The 19,009-nt window shown below is 50.0% G+C and overlaps 1 protein-coding gene across 8 annotated transcripts in view; it reads right to left on the bottom strand.

The window, feature by feature from the left end:
- The window catches only part of SCAP (SREBF chaperone), a 122,848-nt gene that overhangs the window by 19,523 nt on the left and 84,316 nt on the right, over positions 1–19,009 (bottom strand). For 7 of the 8 annotated variants that reach the window (XM_030549773.1, XM_030549769.1, XM_030549770.1 and 4 more), the window contains 4 exons: positions 11,884–11,996; positions 10,818–10,912; positions 3,404–3,502; positions 2,752–3,015 (listed from right to left, as the gene is read on the bottom strand). In XM_030549773.1, coding sequence (XP_030405633.1) covers positions 2,752–3,015; positions 3,404–3,502; positions 10,818–10,912; positions 11,884–11,996 — 571 coding nt within the window. The remainder of the gene's footprint in view (positions 1–2,751; positions 3,016–3,403; positions 3,503–10,817; positions 10,913–11,883; positions 11,997–19,009) is intronic. The other variant, XM_030549775.1, reaches the window with a different exon arrangement.

Raw genomic sequence — 19,009 nt, 5'->3', positions numbered from 1 at the left:
CCTGGGCGGAGACTCACCCTTCAAAGAGGAACTGCAAATGGAAGGGTAGAAGGGAATACAGCAAAATAGAGACAATGGATTTCAGGAAGGTGGATTTTAAGTAAGCTGAGAGAGCTGATCGGTAAGGTCCCATGGGAATCAAGACTGAGGGGAAAAACAACTGAGGAGAGTTGGCAGTATTTCAAAGGGACACTGTTAAGGGCCCAAAAGCAAGCTATTCTGCTAGGTAGGAAAGATAGAAAATGTGGCAAAAGATCAGCTTGGCTTAACCATGAGATCTTACATGATCTAAAATATAAAAAGGAGTCATATAAAAAATGGAAACTAGGACAAATTACAAAGGATGAATACAGGCAAACAGCACAGGAATGCAGGGGCAAGATTAGAAAGGCAAAGGCACAAAATGAGCTCAAACTAGCTACAGGAATAAAGGGAAACAAGAAGACTTTTAATCAATACATTAGAAGCAAGAGGAAGACCAAGGACAGGGTAGGCCCACTGCTCAGTGAGGAGGGAGAAACAGTAACAGGAACTTGGAAATGGCAGAGATGCTTAATGACGTCTTTGTTTCGGACTTCACCGAGAAGTCTGAAGGAATGCCTAACATAGTGAATGCTAATGGGAAGGGGGTAGGTTTGGAAGATAAAATAAAAAAAGAACAAGTTAAAAATCACTTAGAAAAGTTAGATGCCTGTAAGTCACGAGAGCCTGATGAAATCCATCCTAGAATACTTAGAAGCTAATAGAGAAGGTATCTGAGCCTCTAGCTATTATCTTTGGAAAATCCTGGGAGACGGGAGTGATTCCAGAAGACTGGAAAAGGGCAAATCTAGTGCCCATCTATAAAAAGGGAAATAAAAACAACCCAGGAAACTACAGACCAGTTAATTTAACTTCTGTGCCAGGGAAGATAATGGAGCAAGTTATTAAGGAAATCATGTGCAAACACTCGGAAGGTGGTAAGGTGATAGGGAATAGCCAGCATGGATTTGTAAAGAACAAATCATGTCAAACCAATCTGATAGCTCTCTTTGATAGGATAATGACTCTTGTGGATACGGGAGAAGTGGTGGATGTGGTATACCTAGACTTTAGTAAGGCATTTGATACAGTCTCGCATGAAATTCTTATCAATAAACTAGGCAAATACAACATAGATGGGGCTACTATAAGGTGGGTGCATAACTGGCTGGATAACTGTACTCAGAGAGTAGTTATTAATGGTTCCCAATCCTGCTGGAAAGGTATAACAAGTGGGGTTCCACAGGGGTCTGTTTTGGGACAAGCTCTTGTCAATATCTTCACCAACAACTTAGATATTGGCATAGAAAGTACGCTTATTAAGTTTGCAGATATATGAAACTGGAAGTGATTGCAACTGCTTTGGAGGACAGGGTCATAATTCAAAACGATCTGGACAAATTGGAGAAATGGTCTGAGGTAAACAGAATGAAGTTTAACAAAGACAAATGCAAACTGCTCCACTTAGGAAGGAACAATCAGTTTCACACATACAGAATGGGACAAGATGTCTAGGAAGGAGTACGGCAGAAAGGAGTCTAAGGGTTATAGTGGACCACAAGCTACATATGGGTCAACAGTCTAATGCTGTTGCAAAAAAAGCAAACATGATTCTGGGATGCATTAACAGGCGTGTTGTGAGCAAGACATAAGAAGTCATTCTCATGCCCAGTTCTGGGCACTGCATTTCAAGAAAGATGTGGAGAAATTGGAGATGATCCAGAGAAGAGCAACAAGAATGATTAAAGGTCTTGAGAACATGACCTATGAAAGAAGGCTGAAAGAATTGGGTTTGTTTAGTTTGGAAAAGAGAAGACTGAGAGAGGACATGACAGCAGTTTTCAGGTATCTAAAAGGGTGACATAAGGAGGAGGGAGGAAACTTATTCATCTGAGCCTCTAAGGATAGAGCAAGCAATGGGCTTAAACTGCAGTGAGGGAGGTTTAGGTTGGACATTAGGAAAAAGGTTCTGTCAGGGTGGTTAAACACTGGAATAAACTGCCTAGGGAGGTTGTGGAATCTCCATCTCTGGAGATATTTAAGAGTAGGTTAGATAAATGTCTATCAGGGATGGTTTAGACAGTATTTGGTCCTGCCATGAGGGCAGGGGACTGGACTCGATGACCTCTCAAGGTCTCTTCCAGCCCTAGAAGCTAGAAAATACTTGCAAACCATCCACAAAAACCCGACACTTGGGCTCCACCTGACACCCCTGCTCCTCATGTGCACATGTGCATCCTGGGAAACTGGCTCTGTGTTGACAGGGCCCCCACAACATGCTGCAGAAAATGCTTTAACTGCTTATGTAGTAAAATGCTGCTGTGCCTGCTTCCCCAGGACCTGAACTCTCCTTGGTCGGCCTGCAAGGGTCTCCGCCCTCCCCTCACCCAACCATGCCTGAAGAGCCACCTCTGCAGGGCGTCCTTCATGTTGCAGGGTAAGTGGGAATTGTCAGCCACTACCCATGTGCGATACAGACAAAAAGAGACCACATGGCAGCACTGTCTGCTGGTCTGCAGAGCCCTGGAGCAGATATGTGCAGGTAGAACATTTTCCTGGAGAATCAATTCTCCGACAGCAGCCGCTCCTCTCAGGGGAGTGCCAGGACTGCTGAGAAATGAGGAGGCATGAGCATCTTTTGGGTGTCTGCTCCGTGGATGTACAGCCAGGGCAGGGGGCGCATACGGACAGAGGGGAGGTGACTCAGACAACAAACAGCACAAGGTGTACCATGATGAGCCGCTGGGCCAGCCGGGTCCTGGCAAAAAAGTAGATGACCCGCAGCCTCTTGGGCAGGCGCAGATTCCTGAAGGATGACGGCTGCAGGGTAATGGTGTGCTGGGTGGCTGGCCGCATGGCTGGCTGGCGCTCGTATCTCTGGGAGCGGCTCACTGGCTTTGCTGGGGGCATGCAGGCTTCTGCTGGCAGCCGTTTGTTCAGGTCAGCGAGCTGCCAACAGGAGAGCACATGGATTAGAGCAGCAGAGACTAGGTCCTTCCTCGAGAGAAACAAACACACAATTAGCTGCACACACATCCAAGCCCAGGCATCGGCTGTTCTCACACACGACTGTGCGGTCCATAGGTGCATGCCTACATCCAAGCGCAGAGTCTCACAGATACACTCATGACCACGCCTGTGCTCGGTCTCTCTATACCCATGTGATTGGAACTGCTCACTTTCACGCCCAGCTGCCCTTGCTCCTGGTCCCCTGCCCTCCCCACTCACCCCCACACCCAGACGCCTGGCACGCACTCCTGTCCATCCAAACCAGCCTGCTCCACTCAGTCACGCAATGAAATGCACAGGTGTAAGCTGTCCTGCATGGCACAGCCACAGAAAGGTCAAGCATGAAAACCTGCCTCCCCTGCCCATCCCCTACCTCCATCCGGCGAATGTCAATGGACAGCACGGTGGTGAAGAAAAACATCTGTAAGAAGAAGTCGGACACCAGGCCAACCACAGCAAAGAGGCAAAACTCCTGCAGGACAGAACACATCCAAGGGTCAGCAAAGGGCTCTCTGAGCTCACGGCAAGTCTTCTAACCCCCGAGTAAGCAGCACTTCAAAGGCCTGCCTATGGCACAGCCATGAGTGTCCTCTGCTGGCAATCCCTGTAATCAGTACTCTGGTTACCTTTGTGTTTATGATGTTCGTTCTGACAGAAGGTGCCTAGCTGACAACTCTGGAGACTGTTTAGTCACAGGACAGGCCAAACATTCTTTGCACTGCTCATCCAAAAGTCTCAAAATCCTTTGGGGAAACTGAGGCAGAATTAGTTGACTCCACAGAGCAAGGCAGTGGCACAGCTGGGACCTAAACTCATGACCCACGATTCCCAATCATGTGAGCTAACCACTAGATCACACTGCCCCCAATCAGCAGCAGCGCCAGCTTTCTTGGCACCGCTCCATCAATTAGCCTCATGCCTGACCTGAAGGGACCTCCTTCAGCAGTGATATTGAGACCTCAGTCCTTTAGGAGCCAAATTAGCAACCAACATTACCCAGCAGAGCGTGACTCCAGTTTCATTTACTCTAGCGCTCTGTATTCAGTCACATCGCCTTTTAACATCACGTGCTGCAAAGAGCTGCAGGAGACACATCAAAGAGCTGCTTGCAGCTCCCGAGCCGCAGTCTGTGGATCGCTGTCCTACAGGGATGCAGGGAGTTCAGTCTCCGAGGCTAGTCAATTACTGCTACACCCAGGCCAGTTTATGCCAGCTGTGCTGGCGGTTTTGTGACGTGACCTGGCCTTAGACCCCCAATATTCATTTCACACTGTCTACCAAGCAGACAATTTGCAGTCCCCACGGGGTGGATGGATTCCATGAACTAACAGCTTTTTTCAATTTCTAACCACTATGAACCTGAGAGAGTGATGAAGCTGGTTTCTCAGACCCCATGCAATGCTCAGTTCTCACCAGCATGTGTCACTGCAGGACCAAGGATTACACAAAAATGCCAATCCCTCTGGGAAATTAACTGAGCCCTAAACCACCACAAAACCAAATGTAACTACAGTCACCCCAAACCCAGCACCAAGTGTCCCGCAAAGGGCTCCAAACCAAACTTCTCCCCAGGGGAAGGCATTTTGGAGGGTGACTCTTCTACCATCCGAGGACCAGGTTCCTGTCAGTGTTTTCTATCACTGACAAGGGCCAGGGGATGAGGTGAGAGCATGAGTTATAGATAAAAGCCCCTGGAGATACAGCAGATTTAGGACTCTGGAAATCTCTTGTAGGGTCTGCTGGCTGGAGCCCCTGGGAACTGCAGTCTCATACCTTGTGAAGCCAGCTAGGCTGCAACCTCTCAAATGGGGATCACCACAGAATATCATGGCTGGAAAGGACCTCAGGAGACCATCTAGTCCAACCCCCTGCTTAAAACAGGACCCATCCCCAGACAGATTTTTACCCCAGACTCCTGGGTGGCCTCCTCAGGGACTGAACTCACAACCCTGGGTTTAGTAGGCCAATACTCAAAGCACTGGGCTATCCCTCCCCCATCAAGAGCCACTTGTTTTGGGTTCTCGGCCTGCTTGGCCCGCCTCCCTGCCTCACATGCAGTGCTGGTCCCAATCCAGGCACACTGGGACGGAAAGCACCTGGCGGTAACAGGGAGAGACCTGCTCCTCCAGGCCTTCCAATCTAACCGAGAGGCTTCCCCAGCCTGCCAGGGCTGTTCTCAAACCCAAGCAACATAACTGCTTGGAACCGCAGGTGGAATTGGCAATTTACAGACCTAGCAGGCCAGGCGGGGAGATAATTCATCACTGGATCAGCTGTCCCCTCTGACAAGGCCACAAGGAAAGGCAGCTCCTGGCTAGATATTTCCTCCTGCTCCTTCCCCAGCAGCTGGGCTAATCTTGGGAGGGGAAGGACAAAGGAGCACAAGGCCAAAACTGCCCTCTAGACATAGGTCCAGAGGGGAACAGAAGCCCACTGGACTTCATCTCTGCCCCCCACAACCAGGGACTCCACAAAGGCTGGGCCAGCCCTGCACTGTACAGAATTCTGGATGGTGCTTGGGAGCCAAGACACACCTGATCGCAGGAATGACGGTAGCGAAAGGCTATGAACCACGCAGACCCTGATCCTGTTCGGTCTGCAGCAAAGCTCTCATGGATTCCAGTGAGAGCAGAACTGGGCCCTCAGTCTGTGACCATCGGATGTATCACATGAGCAAGGTAGGCAGGGCAATGGCACGAGCAGGAGGATGGGGCTACTCATAAGAACATAAGAATGGCCATACTGGGTCAGACCAATGGTCCATCTAGCCCAGTGTCCTGTCTACCGACAGTGGCCAATGTCAGGTGCCCCAGAGGGAGTGAACCTAACAGGTAACGATCAAGTGATCTCTCTCCTGCCATCCATCCTCACCCTCTGACAAACAGAGGCTAGGACATCATTCCTTACCCATCCTGGCTAATAGCCATTAATGGACTTAACCTCCATGAATTTATCCAGTTCTCTTTTAAACACTGTTATAGTCCTAGCCTTCACAATTTCCTCAGGCAAGGAGTTCCACAAGTTGACTGTGCGCTGCGTGAAGAACTTCCTTTTATTTAAAACCTGCTGCCCATTAATTTCATTTGGTGGCCCCTAATTCTTGTATTATGGGAATAAGTAAATAACTTTTCCTTATGTACTTTCTCCACATCACTCATAATTTTATATACCTCTATCATATTCTCCCTTAGTCTCCTCTTTTCCAAGCTGAAAAGTCCTAGCCTCTTTAATCTCTTCTCATATGGGATCCTCCCCAAACCCCTTATCATTTTAGTTGCCCTTCTCTGAACCTTTTCTAGTGCCGGAATATCTTTTTTGAGGTGAGGAGACCACATCTGTATGCAGTATTTGAGATGTGGGCATAACATCGATTTATATCAGGGCAATAATATATTCTCAGTCGGGGCGGCTCTAGACATTTCGCCGCCCCAAGCACGGCAACATGCTGCAGGGGGCGCTCTGCTGGTCGCCGGTCCCGCGGCTTCGGTGGACCTCCCTCAGGCATGCCTGCGGAGGGTCCGCTGGTCCCGCAGCTCCACCGAAGCCGCGGGACCAGCGGACCCTCCACAGGCATGCCTGTGGGACGTCCACCAGAGCCGCAGGACCAGCAGACCCTCCACAGACATGCCGCCAAAGGCTGGTTGCCTGCTGCCCTCCCGGCGACCGGCAGAGCGCCCCCGCAGCATGCTGTCCCAAGCACGCGCTTGGCGTGCTGGGGCCTGGAGCTGCCCCTGTTCTCAGTCTTATTCTCTATCCCCTTTTTAATGATTCCTAACAGCCTGTTTGCTTTTTTGACCACCTCTGCACACTGCGTGGACTTCAGAGAACTATCCACGATGACTCCAAGATCTTTTTCCTAACTCCTCGTAGCTAAATTAGCCCCCATCATATGGTATGTATAGTTGGGGTTATTTTTTCCAATGTGCATTACTTTACATTTATCCACATTAAATTTCATTTGCCATTTTGTTGTCCAATCACTTAGTTTTGTGAGATCTTTTTGAAGTTCTTCACAGTGTGCTTTGGTCCTAACTCTCTTGAGCAGTTTAGTATCAACATTTACTTTACTCCCCAAAGCACCAAGTTGCATGCAATGTCTCAAGGCCTGGGGTTTCTCCACAAGGCTTTCATTGGGCCGCCAGCCCTGGAGAATGGGGCGTCCTGCATGTCAGCAATCCCTGGGAAAAGTGTACCTTGTGCTGCTGGCAAAATGGCTCCCATCAAACCAAACTCTGCTTCAGGCATGGGGAGAGCAGCAGCTGAGGGGGCAAATTCTCCTCCCCCACCTCGGATGGGCTGCCTGGGCATGACTGAGAGGAGGCGGCAGCCTGTACAAATGCTTGGAGCTGATCCCAGGCCTTGGGCAGGGGGAATTCCTCTTCCCTCTGCTGCTCCTCTCTGAACCATGTGGTGCCTAGATGACTTCAGCACTGCGCTGCTCCCTTTGGCAACCATGAGCGAAGGTCCCTGCCAGATTTATGCAGCCCAGCTCCCTATCGCCAGGGCTCCTTGGACTCTGTGACGTGAGGGCAGCATGTTATCTCCGCTGTGTCCTTCGCTCCCAGAGACAAAGATAAGGGAGACACACACACCAGACTCCCGCAGAGCAGAAGCCACTCTTAAACAGACAGCATCACTATGGGGCTCTGCCTAGGGGAGCAAGAGCAAACAAATCTAAACCCAAGAAAGACGAATCCACGTACAAAGCACAGAATGGGTGTGATCACAAACCTCGTGCCCCAACCTGGCACAAGCAAAAACTAGCCCAACCTGGCTAGCGCAGTTCTTCATGCGAGTAGTCAAAAAAGAGCGAGTTCAGAAGAACTGGCAAATGTCAAACGTCATTGCTCTACTGAAACCGGGGAAAGAGCCACATAATGTTGCAAGCTACCCACTGATATTCCTGTTGGTCTGTGCCTTTCAAGGTGCTGGGGTGTCTTGTTCTCCTGTGCATCTCTCCAGAAGTGGACTCAAAACTCAGCATCAAGCAAGCAGGCCTTTCAGAGAGGTCGAAGCACTTGTCATCAAGTGCTAGCTTTGACAACATTAATCAAAGAGAGTTTTCAGAAGAACCTGAAGACAGGAGCCATATTTCTGGATGTGACAGCAGCATATATTATATCATTTGGCACACTGGGCTCTTAGTGAATTTGTTGAGAGCTCTCCCAGCATGGATAATCAATGCCGTTGACCTCCCCCTCCACAACAAACATTTCCGAGTACACATGGGAGATGGCGTTAGCACGTGAAAAAGACAAACCAATGGTCTACTCCAAGGCTCTGTGCTGGCATTGACACTTTTCAATCTGTACACAAATGACCTCCTTCTTGCCCAGTTCCGATAGTTCTCGTATGCACATGACGTTTGCGCAGGTGTCCAAGCATGGTCATTCCCAGTCTCGAAAGCACTAACTTGACAAAGATGGCTGAATACTATAATCAGGGCATTTACAACCATTTGTGACCAGGACAGTTAAAAGCGTGTTGAATCTTCACAACACCAATGCACTCAAGAACTGAATAACTTTCTCTATGGGCATGACTTGAACTATGAATGTCACCCACTCTACCTGGAGTAACCCTGCACAGATCTCTCATGTTTCAACCACCTGAGGAAAACTACAACTACAGTGAGGTTACATAACAATCTTTTAAGCAAACTGGCTGGGACTTTATGGAGAGCAAATGCTCAAACTCTGCGCTCATCCAGTCTAGCCCTCTGTTACTCTGCAGCAGAATACTGTGCTCCGGTCTTGCTCCATCTGTCTGTCAAGTTAGTAGACACACAACACTCAATCATGTGCATTGTCACTGGGACGATTCGACTCACACCAGCACCATACTCCCTCTGTTAAGACACATCACTCCTCTACATGTCCGCTGGGAGGAAGATACAGTCAGACTGGTTGAGAAGATCCGAGCAAACCTGAGCCTACCACGACACACAGACCTCTTCAACCACCCAAGAATGTGCCTGTTGTTGAGGAGCCTGTTGTGCACTCGTATTGCTCTACAACGTCATATTCGTCTGTAGCTGATGTCAGAAACCAGTCTCATAACTGACCCCACCATGCGTGCACCCAGCTTTGCTTTGCCACACCTTTCCGATTTCAAATGGGCCAGGGTCAATGTGCAACCAGCCTTCACAGCTGGGGCCAATGAGAGAATCCCCCTGTGCGGTTGGGGCCAAAGACAGACAGCCCCACGCATCCCTGATGACTGCCCTCTGCCCAGACTAGATGGTGGTCAGAGGGCTCTGCATTTCACTGATGAGGCTGCTGCAAATTGGTTTGGCAAGCTCCACATCCAGTAATAACAAGAACACCAGAGAAACAAAGGCAGGATGAATGGAACTCCAATTCTCCCTCTGGCTTCTGTTTCCATCACTTAATCATAGTCATGTAATGTTTTCATACCCTGATCATGAGGGACCAGGTTCTGAGTACAGACATGTTGCCAGGCCTCACTGCTTATGCTGTGCTGCGATCTGGTCAGCTCTCTTTGAGAGATGCTGGGTAAAACTCAGTCTGCGCTTGCATGACAGGGCTAGAGCATGGCCAGGACCCTGCAAGACCTCCTCCCTCTTGAAAAAGGTGATACGGGGACTTAAATGACCATGAATACTCTACACCAGTGGTTCTCAAGCTCGGTTCATCAGGCCCCTCCTTTTTTGTGTCTGCAGTCATTTATGGGCCCTCCATCCCCACATAAGTACATCTACAACTACCCAGCTCTGCTCTTCTCAGCAGACTTAGTGCCCCACTGCCACCCTTACTTCCGTACTGCGGCCTCCCGGGGCTGCCAGCTGCCTCCTGGCGAGGAATTGAGGGCAGGGGAAGGAGAGCCCATGCCCAGGCTGCCTCCCAGTGAGGGACTGTGGAGGGGTAAAAGAGACTGAGCCTAGGTTGCCTCCCGTTGAGAGACTGGGTGCGGAGGGAGAGAGCCCGAGCCCGGGTGGCAGGATTCCTGCTGTCCCCTTTATCCCTCCCTCCTGGGTCGGCACAGTCTTCTGCCCCACCCCCAGCCACCCAGGGCTGACAGCCAGAGCTCTTAAATAAAAGAACAAAACCACACAGCTCGCGCCTCCCTGGAAACATTCTGGGGCCTTCCTTGTGAGGTCTGCCCCATAGGTTGAGAACTGCTGCTCCAGATCTTTGTTTTACATCTCATCTGAAAGACAGCTCCATCCACCAGTGCTGAGTCCCCACCATTGTACTGCGGCACAAATCCAGTACTGATCTCAATATCCCAGGGAAGAGTCTGACTACTTCACACTGGTAATACAAGGCTGCCTCCTAGGGGTTAGAACAAACAACTGGAGACCCACGTTCTATGCCTAGTGCTGTCACTACATTGTTGTGTGACATCAGGCATGTCACATCGCCACTCCCTGCCTCAGTTTCCCCAACAGTTAAATGAGGACGATACGCACCCCAAAGTGGCACTGTGAGATTTGATGTTTGTAAAGTGCTTTGAGAAGGCACTGGAGAAGGGCAAAACACTATAAATTCTCCTGTAGTTCCAACTGGAGACAGTACTCTTCACTTCCTGTCCTAAAGTGTGGTTTGGTGCAGTTGTACACTGTTAGGTTTTACCCCAGAGGTGGCTGCATTTCAATGGGGAGTGCAGTGATCCTTGTGTACAGAATGCATAAAGCCCCTTGAGATCCTCTGGGAGGTGCCAAGCCTGTTACTGAAAATCAGCTACTGGCACTGTGCTTGTAGCTGAAGTTACATATCTCTTCTGCACAAAATCCTTAACCGTTCATATTGACCAACCACACACACCTGGATGGCCGGGACAAGCGTGAAATAACCAATCAGGATGATCCCAAGCTCTGTAGCCATGTTCTTCATAATAGACCAGCTCTCATTGCTCAAGCCTAGAAAACAAAACATGCTAGTGATCAGAACAGGGGACTGGCGCTCAGGACTCCTGAGTTCTAGTCCTGCCTCTGTGCGTAACCTTAGAAAAGGCTTTGTCCCTCAGCTTCCCTACCTGTAAAGGGGCGATTACACTCTGAGATACAGACAGAAGGTGCAAAGCCTTATTATGTATTATTATTACTGGAGACAGGAAGTTTCTGAGGTTAGAAAAAATTAATTTCCTTTACTCAGCCACCCAGAGAGACTGACCCTTGTAGACTAGGGAGCTCTGGGCCACAGCCAATCCACCAAAATATGGGCAAGCTCCTCATTTTTGTCCATCCCTCTATAAAGGGAGCACAACACTTCGAATAATGTGCAAGGGATCATGTTAAATTCTTCACATGGTTTTTGGCTGATAACATGTTCAGCTGTGAGCCATTCTGACTGCTTGCCCGACAGCCAGCCTGAACATGCATGGAGCAGCCTGCCCTCGCTTTCCTGTTTAATACAGAGCACCAGTCAGCACAGACTGGTGGACTATCTCAGCATGCAATGCTCCACCTTGAGCTAAACAGCCTGAGTGCATTGCCTAGGGGGCGTGGCACCACAGAAAAGACATGACCCTGTCGTAGAACCCCATGGGGCTGCATGTGGCCTGTAGGCAGCTCTTTGGCCATTCATGCTCTGAGAAGACATGGCACGGCCATCCCCGTGCCTGTGACTCTTTCACAGCAGCTTACATAGAATGTGTTCCAGGCTCCCAGTGACTAGGGCACCCCTTAACGAGCTTACAGGAACTCCTGGGCTTGACAAGCAACAAGCTGAAGTGGCCATTAGACACAGAGGGCAGAACACACAGCTCCCACATAACAGCATCTCAGTCCAGGGCTGCTTCATGCCCTCTCACAGGCTACAAATTACAATCACTCCCCTTTGGGGCCAGAGCGAATGGGAATTTCCCCCCTTGCCAGAGCCAGATGGGTACCTTGTGCGATCCTCAGTTTCACTTCCAGGTCGACGGGCGTGGAGACGACCGATTTGGTAAGAACCAGCACATTCTCCAGGCCAATCACCACCACCAGGTACGGAAAAATCTCCCTAGGAAAACAAAGCCAAGTGTGAGAAACAAGGGAGCACCCAGGCGCCCTTCAGCCTAGTGCAGGGCAGGGCTGGTTCCGGGCTCTCATTCAATACACCAGTGAGCTCTAGGACCGGGCGAGAGGTTGTGCAGAGTCTGGTTCAGACAGAGGGTAACGTTTCGGCAGTGCTGACTGCATTGCTACAGACTGGCCATCACCTGCCATTCTAACATTAGATTTAAGCTCGCCGGGGCAGGGACAGCGCCCTTCTGGGTGTCTGTATGGCGCTAGCACAGGGTCAGAGCTTTGAGCACTACGGCAACACAGCGACCCATAAACAGCCAGTAAATGAAAATTAGCGAGTTGGGGAGGAGTCAGCCCCAGCTGCCAACACAAACCCCACTGACGAACCTCAGGCAAACCTTCCACTAATCAAACCAAACCACTGCAGAGAGAGTCGGGGGGGCAGGGGGGCAGATGCCCATGGGGAGCTACTACACAGGCTCAGCTCTGCTACAATCACAGACACTGTGAGGATGGATCCACGAGAGGATGCCCCACGCCTGGAGTGAGCCTGTGCTGAGCGCACAGGGGGAAGCCTTGCCTGTGCAGGACAGCACGATGCAGAGGGAGGCCAACGGAAGTGGACAGCCTGGCCTATCGTGGGGGAGGAGGTCAAAGGAGGGGAGTGCCAGCTGGATGGGCACTGAAGGCCCAGCAGTGGGGTTTCCTAACACCGACCTTCCCGCCACTGAACGAAATCCCTTCAGCCTGTCTGATGTCACTGTGCAGTAATCAGCAAGTGCTGTTGAGCTCTCGTGGCTCTGGAGACTGAAGCCCTCTGATCACAGACCAGCTGGAGCCTGCACTGCACTGACTCGCTCTGCCCTGCCCCTGAATCTCCCGGCTGCACTGGAGGGGTCATGTCATACTCGGGCCTCCCTCCTCAGCCTGTCAGCTAGCCTGCTGGGGGGAGAGGTGTGCAGAGACATGGCCATCCAGAGCTCACCACTCCTTTCCCACAGTGAGTGCTGGCCTTTGGTCACCAGCTAGGCATGAAAGGCTCCATGGCCCATGAGCCCACTGGTCCCCCTTGCGGCCTTTCTGAAGGCCAGTAACATCATGAAACTCCAGTGCCCTGACCCAGCTCCAGCATGTTCAGTGAGGAAAGACATCAGCTTCTGGAAAGATTTCTCTCTTCCCCTCCGCACTAGGGTACCTAAACAGCTACCACGGGGGGCTGGGAACTGGGGGGGCAGCACAAGGAACCAATCAGACAATAACTGATCACCACGAGTGTCGCTGCACAGCAGCAGGTAGTAGCATCCCGGCAGAGGAGAGTTTTTCCAAAACAACAAGACTTTCCCTGGCCCCTGCTGGGGCTCCCGTCACCCCTCCCTCCTACTGCCACTATTCTCTGGGCTGCTCACAGCAGCCAGGCTGGCTCTGCTCCAGGGAAGCAAACAGCTGCTCCAAGCACAGGGCCAGTACCCAGGATTTGCTGAGCATGGCAGGTTCCAGCTACCTCTCCGCCACCACCAGCCAGACTCATTCACAGACATCACTCTCTCTTGTGGGGGCTCAGAGGTGACTGCTGCATTACGAGCACTAGGCTTGTGTGGCATGGAAAGGGGTGGGCAGGATGGGGAACCAAGATGGAAACTCTTCTCCATGGTGAAGCAGCAGCAGACAGGATGGCTAAGCGATGGGGCTGGAGGCAAACAATCCTGGTGGCTGCCTTTGCTGCTGCCTGTGTTGAGCCCTAAGGACCAAGCGCTGCCCTAGGTTACCCACAAGCAGCTGCCACTGGCTTCAGCGGGAGCCGCACATGTGTAACTGAGGGCAGAACAGCTCCTTCTGTCGTCCTCCTCTCCCCTGCAAGGTCAAACGCTGCGTTAGGGAACCGAGGAGTCTGGCACAGACGGCAGCTCTGCTATCTCACTCAAACGGATCCATTAAACAAACACAGCAAGAGGAAGCCGCACTGGCTCCTTTTCCAAACAAAAGCAAAGCCACAATCCTCTCCCAAGGCTGCCTGGCGGCACTGGCTGCTCTCGCCCACACTGACAGCGAATGGGAGTGGGCGAGTGAGACAAGTGTGATGTCTGAGCTCCCAAGCAGCAGTGGCATGATCCAAAGGGCCCCACCCCACTGGCCAATGAGTTGTGCCAGGAGAGGGGGGCGCTGCACTCACATCAGATCAGCTGAGCAAGCCGCAGGGGCATGTCCATAGCATGAAGGTCACGGTACGGGAATCACACAGGCACTGGCTAATGCCCTCTCAATGATTGCATAAGAAAGTGATGCAAGTATTAAAGAGAGGGAGGGATAGCTCAGTGGTTTGAGCATTGGTCTGCTAAACCCAGGGTTGAGAGTTGGCCTTGGCCACTTACCAAACTGGGGCAAAATCAGTACTTGGTCCAGCTAGTAAAGGCAGGGGGCTGGACTCAATGACTTTTTGGGGTCCCTTCCAGCTCTATGAGATAGATAGATAGGGAGGGAAAAGGGTGCAGGGTCTCCATAACCCTCTATCTATCATGACATAGCTACCCAGTGTGGGGGAGGGGGTTGTATAACACAGTTCCTCTAGTGCATTGTCCACTGCAAGCTGCATCTCCACTCTGCTGCCAGGCTCCCTGGATTCTGTGGCACTCCCCAGACTGGAAATTGGGGGGCAGCTCCATTGGAAAGTGCAGGTTTTATTGCATTCATTAGGAAAGCAGAGGCGGCACTCAGCTCCTGCATTATTGAGCTCTCCAGTGAACCCCATTTACTCTATGCTGGTTCCACTTTTGCCATTTCTCAACATGCTGCCGAGTTTTGCATCAACATCACATAACTCCATCACAGAAGCTGCCAAGGGGAAACAGAAGGTTGTAGCAGCTGAGTAGGGATAGCTGGGACTTTGCCCACCTGGAAAGCCCTGGGAAGCAGTGTAGGACTGTGGGAGAAGCACATGAGCTGAATGTTTCTGCTAAAAGGATCAGCAGTTAAACAGCAAACACTGGCAATTTTAACAATTACCATCTGTGATGTTGTGAGTGTAATATAATATCTCATTGAAAGGTAACAGGGCCAGAAAGAGTTAATTAACTCACCGACTGACCTGACCCTGGGTGAACTTTAGAGACTGGCTAGGAAGATAGGTAAACAATAGAGCTTTGAAATGTAAGTCTGTATTTTTAGAGATAGAAGGAGAGATGTTTGCTCAGGGCTTGTAATATAAGCAAACAAGTCTGGTCTATTGCTATAGTTTTAATTCAAAGATCAAAAAAGGAATATTAACGTTTATGATGATACTTGAGTGAAATAGTATTATTCTTTCTATGTCTCTTTGAAGGTTGTGGTAACCTGTATCTGAACTGTTTAATGGATAAATTACCCTGTGCTAATTGCCAGGATGTTTGGAATGAGAATTAAGCCTATTGTTTTCTCAGGCCAAAAGGCTGCTGGAAATGTATAAGAACCCTGGGACATGATCCTGCTTGATCTCAGATCTGCTTTGGGTTTCAAGAAGGGGAAATCTTAAGCCATAAGGATTGAGATCCCCAGTCAGTGACTGGAGTCACCATGAATATGGATATTGAACTATAACCTCTGGACTATTTCTAAAAGGACTTTTGGCAACTACAAGCTCATCTCTACTATGTATCTGAACCTCAAGAATTGAATTCAAGTCTGTATGTATATTGATCTTATAACCAACACTCACTCTCTCTTCTTTTTTAATAAATTTTAGCTTAATTAATAAGACTTGGCTCTAAGCGTGTATTTTGGGTAAGATGTGAATTATAATTGGACCTGAGTATGTGGCTGATCCTTTGGGATTGGAAGAATCTTTTCTTTTATATGATGAAGTAAGATTTTCAGGAATCATCATCATATCTGACAAGTGTGTCTGGACGGAGGCCTGAGGCTCGGTACTTTAAGGGAACTGCATTGTTTGGACTTCTGAGTAACCAGCGAGGTACAGCAGAAGCTGTTTCGTGCAGGCTTGGTAAATCCACTAGCATTTGGGGTTTGTCTGCCCTGTTTGGTTTGCAGTTCACCCTCATTGAGTGACCTCAGCGGCTCCCACGGGCAGCACCGTCACACCATCTTCAGCACGTCAGAGTCAACAACAAACTGAAATGAACTGGGCACTTCGCAGCTCTCAGAGCCTTGTTCCAGGTTGCCTGCAGATTTCCCTGCCTCAGTTCAATTCCGGTCACGCTTTTCTGCTTATCTTCACACCATAAGGGCTAGAACTATCTTTTGTTTAATAAAAGCTCCGATTCTAGAGGAGATACTGCGGCTGGAAGTGGATTCTGTGGCAAATTCCATGTCTGAAGAATTACAAACTACAGGCAGCCTTGCAGTTAACGGAGAGGGAAAAGGGCTGGAAAACAGCCGTGTTATCACTTTCTCTCTCAATGTTTGCAACATAACCAGGGGAAAAGTTAATCTGAATTGTCACAGATCCCTAAAACATCCCCTCAAGCCCGCTTTATCGCCTCCTCTGGATGCCCTGGGTGGCTAGATGGCTGTCTCTTTAGAAGTCTGCAGTCACACCACCTCGGGCTGTGGTCTTGACAGATGTCACAAGCTAAGCTGGGCCAGTAGTGGGACAGACTTCCCAGAAGGACCTACTGGAAATGCTGTTGGGGATTCAGTCGGAGGCGCTCACTCCTCAGACTCTGGACTAGACAGTTACCCCAGCATGTTGTTACAGATGCGGTTTTCAGATAAGTCCCAGACCCTAGCCATTCATGGTTTGTCTTAAAGATCTCAAAGCATTTTCTTCCCAACAAAAGTGTTAGCCCTGGTACCCTGGCCTAATTCAAACTCAAACAATTATACTTTGCCTGCCTACAATCCCTTTGTAGTTGGAGATAGTACTCTCTTCACTGCCAGGCCAAAGCTGCCATGCAGGAACTGCATTTCACTGGTGAAACAAATACACATACCCAGAGATCACTTCTGGGCAACTTCCTGTCGAAAGAGACCACCTCAAGAATCCTCCAATCCAGCAAGTACAGCTCGGCTCATCTTTATTAAAAGACCTTGCCATTAACCAACTAAATTCTTTCAGTTTCCTGAGTGGTCATTTAAGACCCGGGGCTGTGTGTGAGAAAAGCACTATGGGATGGAAAGTGCTGGGGAGAGAGTGAGTGTGACAGACGAGAGACTTCTGCTGTTCGGCAGCTCTGCACAGAAAGTAACTAGCGAATGTTTGTAGTGTGGATTCTATGCTAAACCTTCAAGGTCATTGGTAGGTAGTGGAGATGAGAGAGACAAAACTCAAACTCTCTCATCAGCCATGTCCTTGTTAGCCAGCAGCACCCACTGCTTCAGAAGGTACAAACTGATCACCACGCTGCAGGCTCGGAGATGAAACAGATCACTGATCTATAGAGCCGTCAGGACATTTAATACTGTTCATGAGTAAGAATTTCAAATCCAAGGAGACACCAACTTCTCTTGAAACAAGGGCTGGGCATGTGCTGCACAAACACAAGCTGTTTGCCTCCTACAACCAAACCATACAAATACAAGTTCCACAGTCCCCATCCCTGCTGAGACTGCAGAGGATACCGCTGTTACTGTCTGCCACAATGAGGCAATCACCAAGAAAGGGACTGAAACAGAAACAGGGCTGAGAAGGGGGGTTGTGGGGAGAGTGCCATGCTTATGCAGCTATTAAGGCATTTATCTTGAGCTCAGCACAACTGATGTCAGAAGGTGCTGCATTAGGGCCTGCTCCATCACACAAAGTCGTCAGTGGAAACACTCGCATTGCTTACTGGTTTATGGAAACATTCAGGGAGAGGCCCAGTGATTAGAGCAAGGGGGCTCCGACTCTCCTCCTGGCTTTGCCAGTGACTCTTTCGGACCCCTGGGGCATGTCAGTTCGCTCTGTGTGCTTTGGTTTTCTGACCTGTAAAGCAGGGATTATGCCTCCCTCCTACAATTATTCTAGCTCATTAATACTTGCACAATGTGCCTTGAGATCCTCAGATGAAAGCTGCCCTAGCAGGGCAAAGAGTGCTGATAATCTATGGCTGGTATATTGAATCCATCAATGGCTATTAGCCAGGCTGGGCAGGGATGCTGTCCCTAGCCTCTGTTTGCCAGAAGCTGGGAATGGGCAACAGGGGATGGATCACTTGAGGATTAACTGCTCTGCTCATTCCCTCTGGGGCACCTGGCATTGGCCACTGTTGGCAAACAGGATACTAGGCTAGATGGACCTTTGGTCTGACCCAGTGTGGCTGTTCTTATGTCCTTATGTAATCCTAGGATCTACACACTGCCCTCCAAACAGCATGCTTCATGGCGGTACTGTACAAAACCAAAGCACTAGAGACCTGAAATAGGTAAAGGCTCTACTAAAACTCTCCCCCCGAGTAACCCTGCTGCAGAAACCGGACAAGTGAAAGCTTGACCAAACGAACAGGGCTGACATGGCATCCTGAAGCTGGCCAAACACAAGCTCCGGCACACTGCCAGAGGGTGCAGGTTCCACTGAGGACACCTCGCCACCAGGCCTGGAAAGCTACCCCTCACGATCCGCAGGAAGAGAACCCCAAAGGGACACAGGGAGAGAGGTGATATCTCAGGTAGCTGGCTCTCAACCCACCCCGGCCTATCAGTACCGCTTCCATCTCACCCAGACCACGCCAGCTGGCTCCCATCATATCCCCACCTCTGACAGGTGCTGGGAGAGGAGAGACCAAAGCATCAGCGCTTGATGAAAGGAAGAGAGATCCTACTGCCTTTCAAATACTGAAGGGTGCCTCACTATCTCCCCTTGCAGCCCTATGCACATGGGAGACAAGAAAGATCACTGTGGGACCCCCTCCCTGAGGGAGCCCTTGCAGAGAGAGGAGTCTATGCTCATAACCTCCATCTAGCATCCGTCCAAGGAGGAGTTAACCTGCAGAAGGACCTCACCTAGCCACTCCCACAAGAGGCCAACAAAAACCATCCTGCTCAGAGATATCGGGGGCTGCCATCAGACCTAACAAAATGGGTTACATGTCCCCTGCAGGA

The sequence above is a fragment of the Gopherus evgoodei genome, chromosome 2 (genome assembly GCF_007399415.2).
Source record: "Gopherus evgoodei ecotype Sinaloan lineage chromosome 2, rGopEvg1_v1.p, whole genome shotgun sequence".
Taxonomy (NCBI): domain Eukaryota; kingdom Metazoa; phylum Chordata; order Testudines; family Testudinidae; genus Gopherus; species Gopherus evgoodei.
This window is presented reverse-complemented; position numbering and strand designations above follow the sequence as displayed.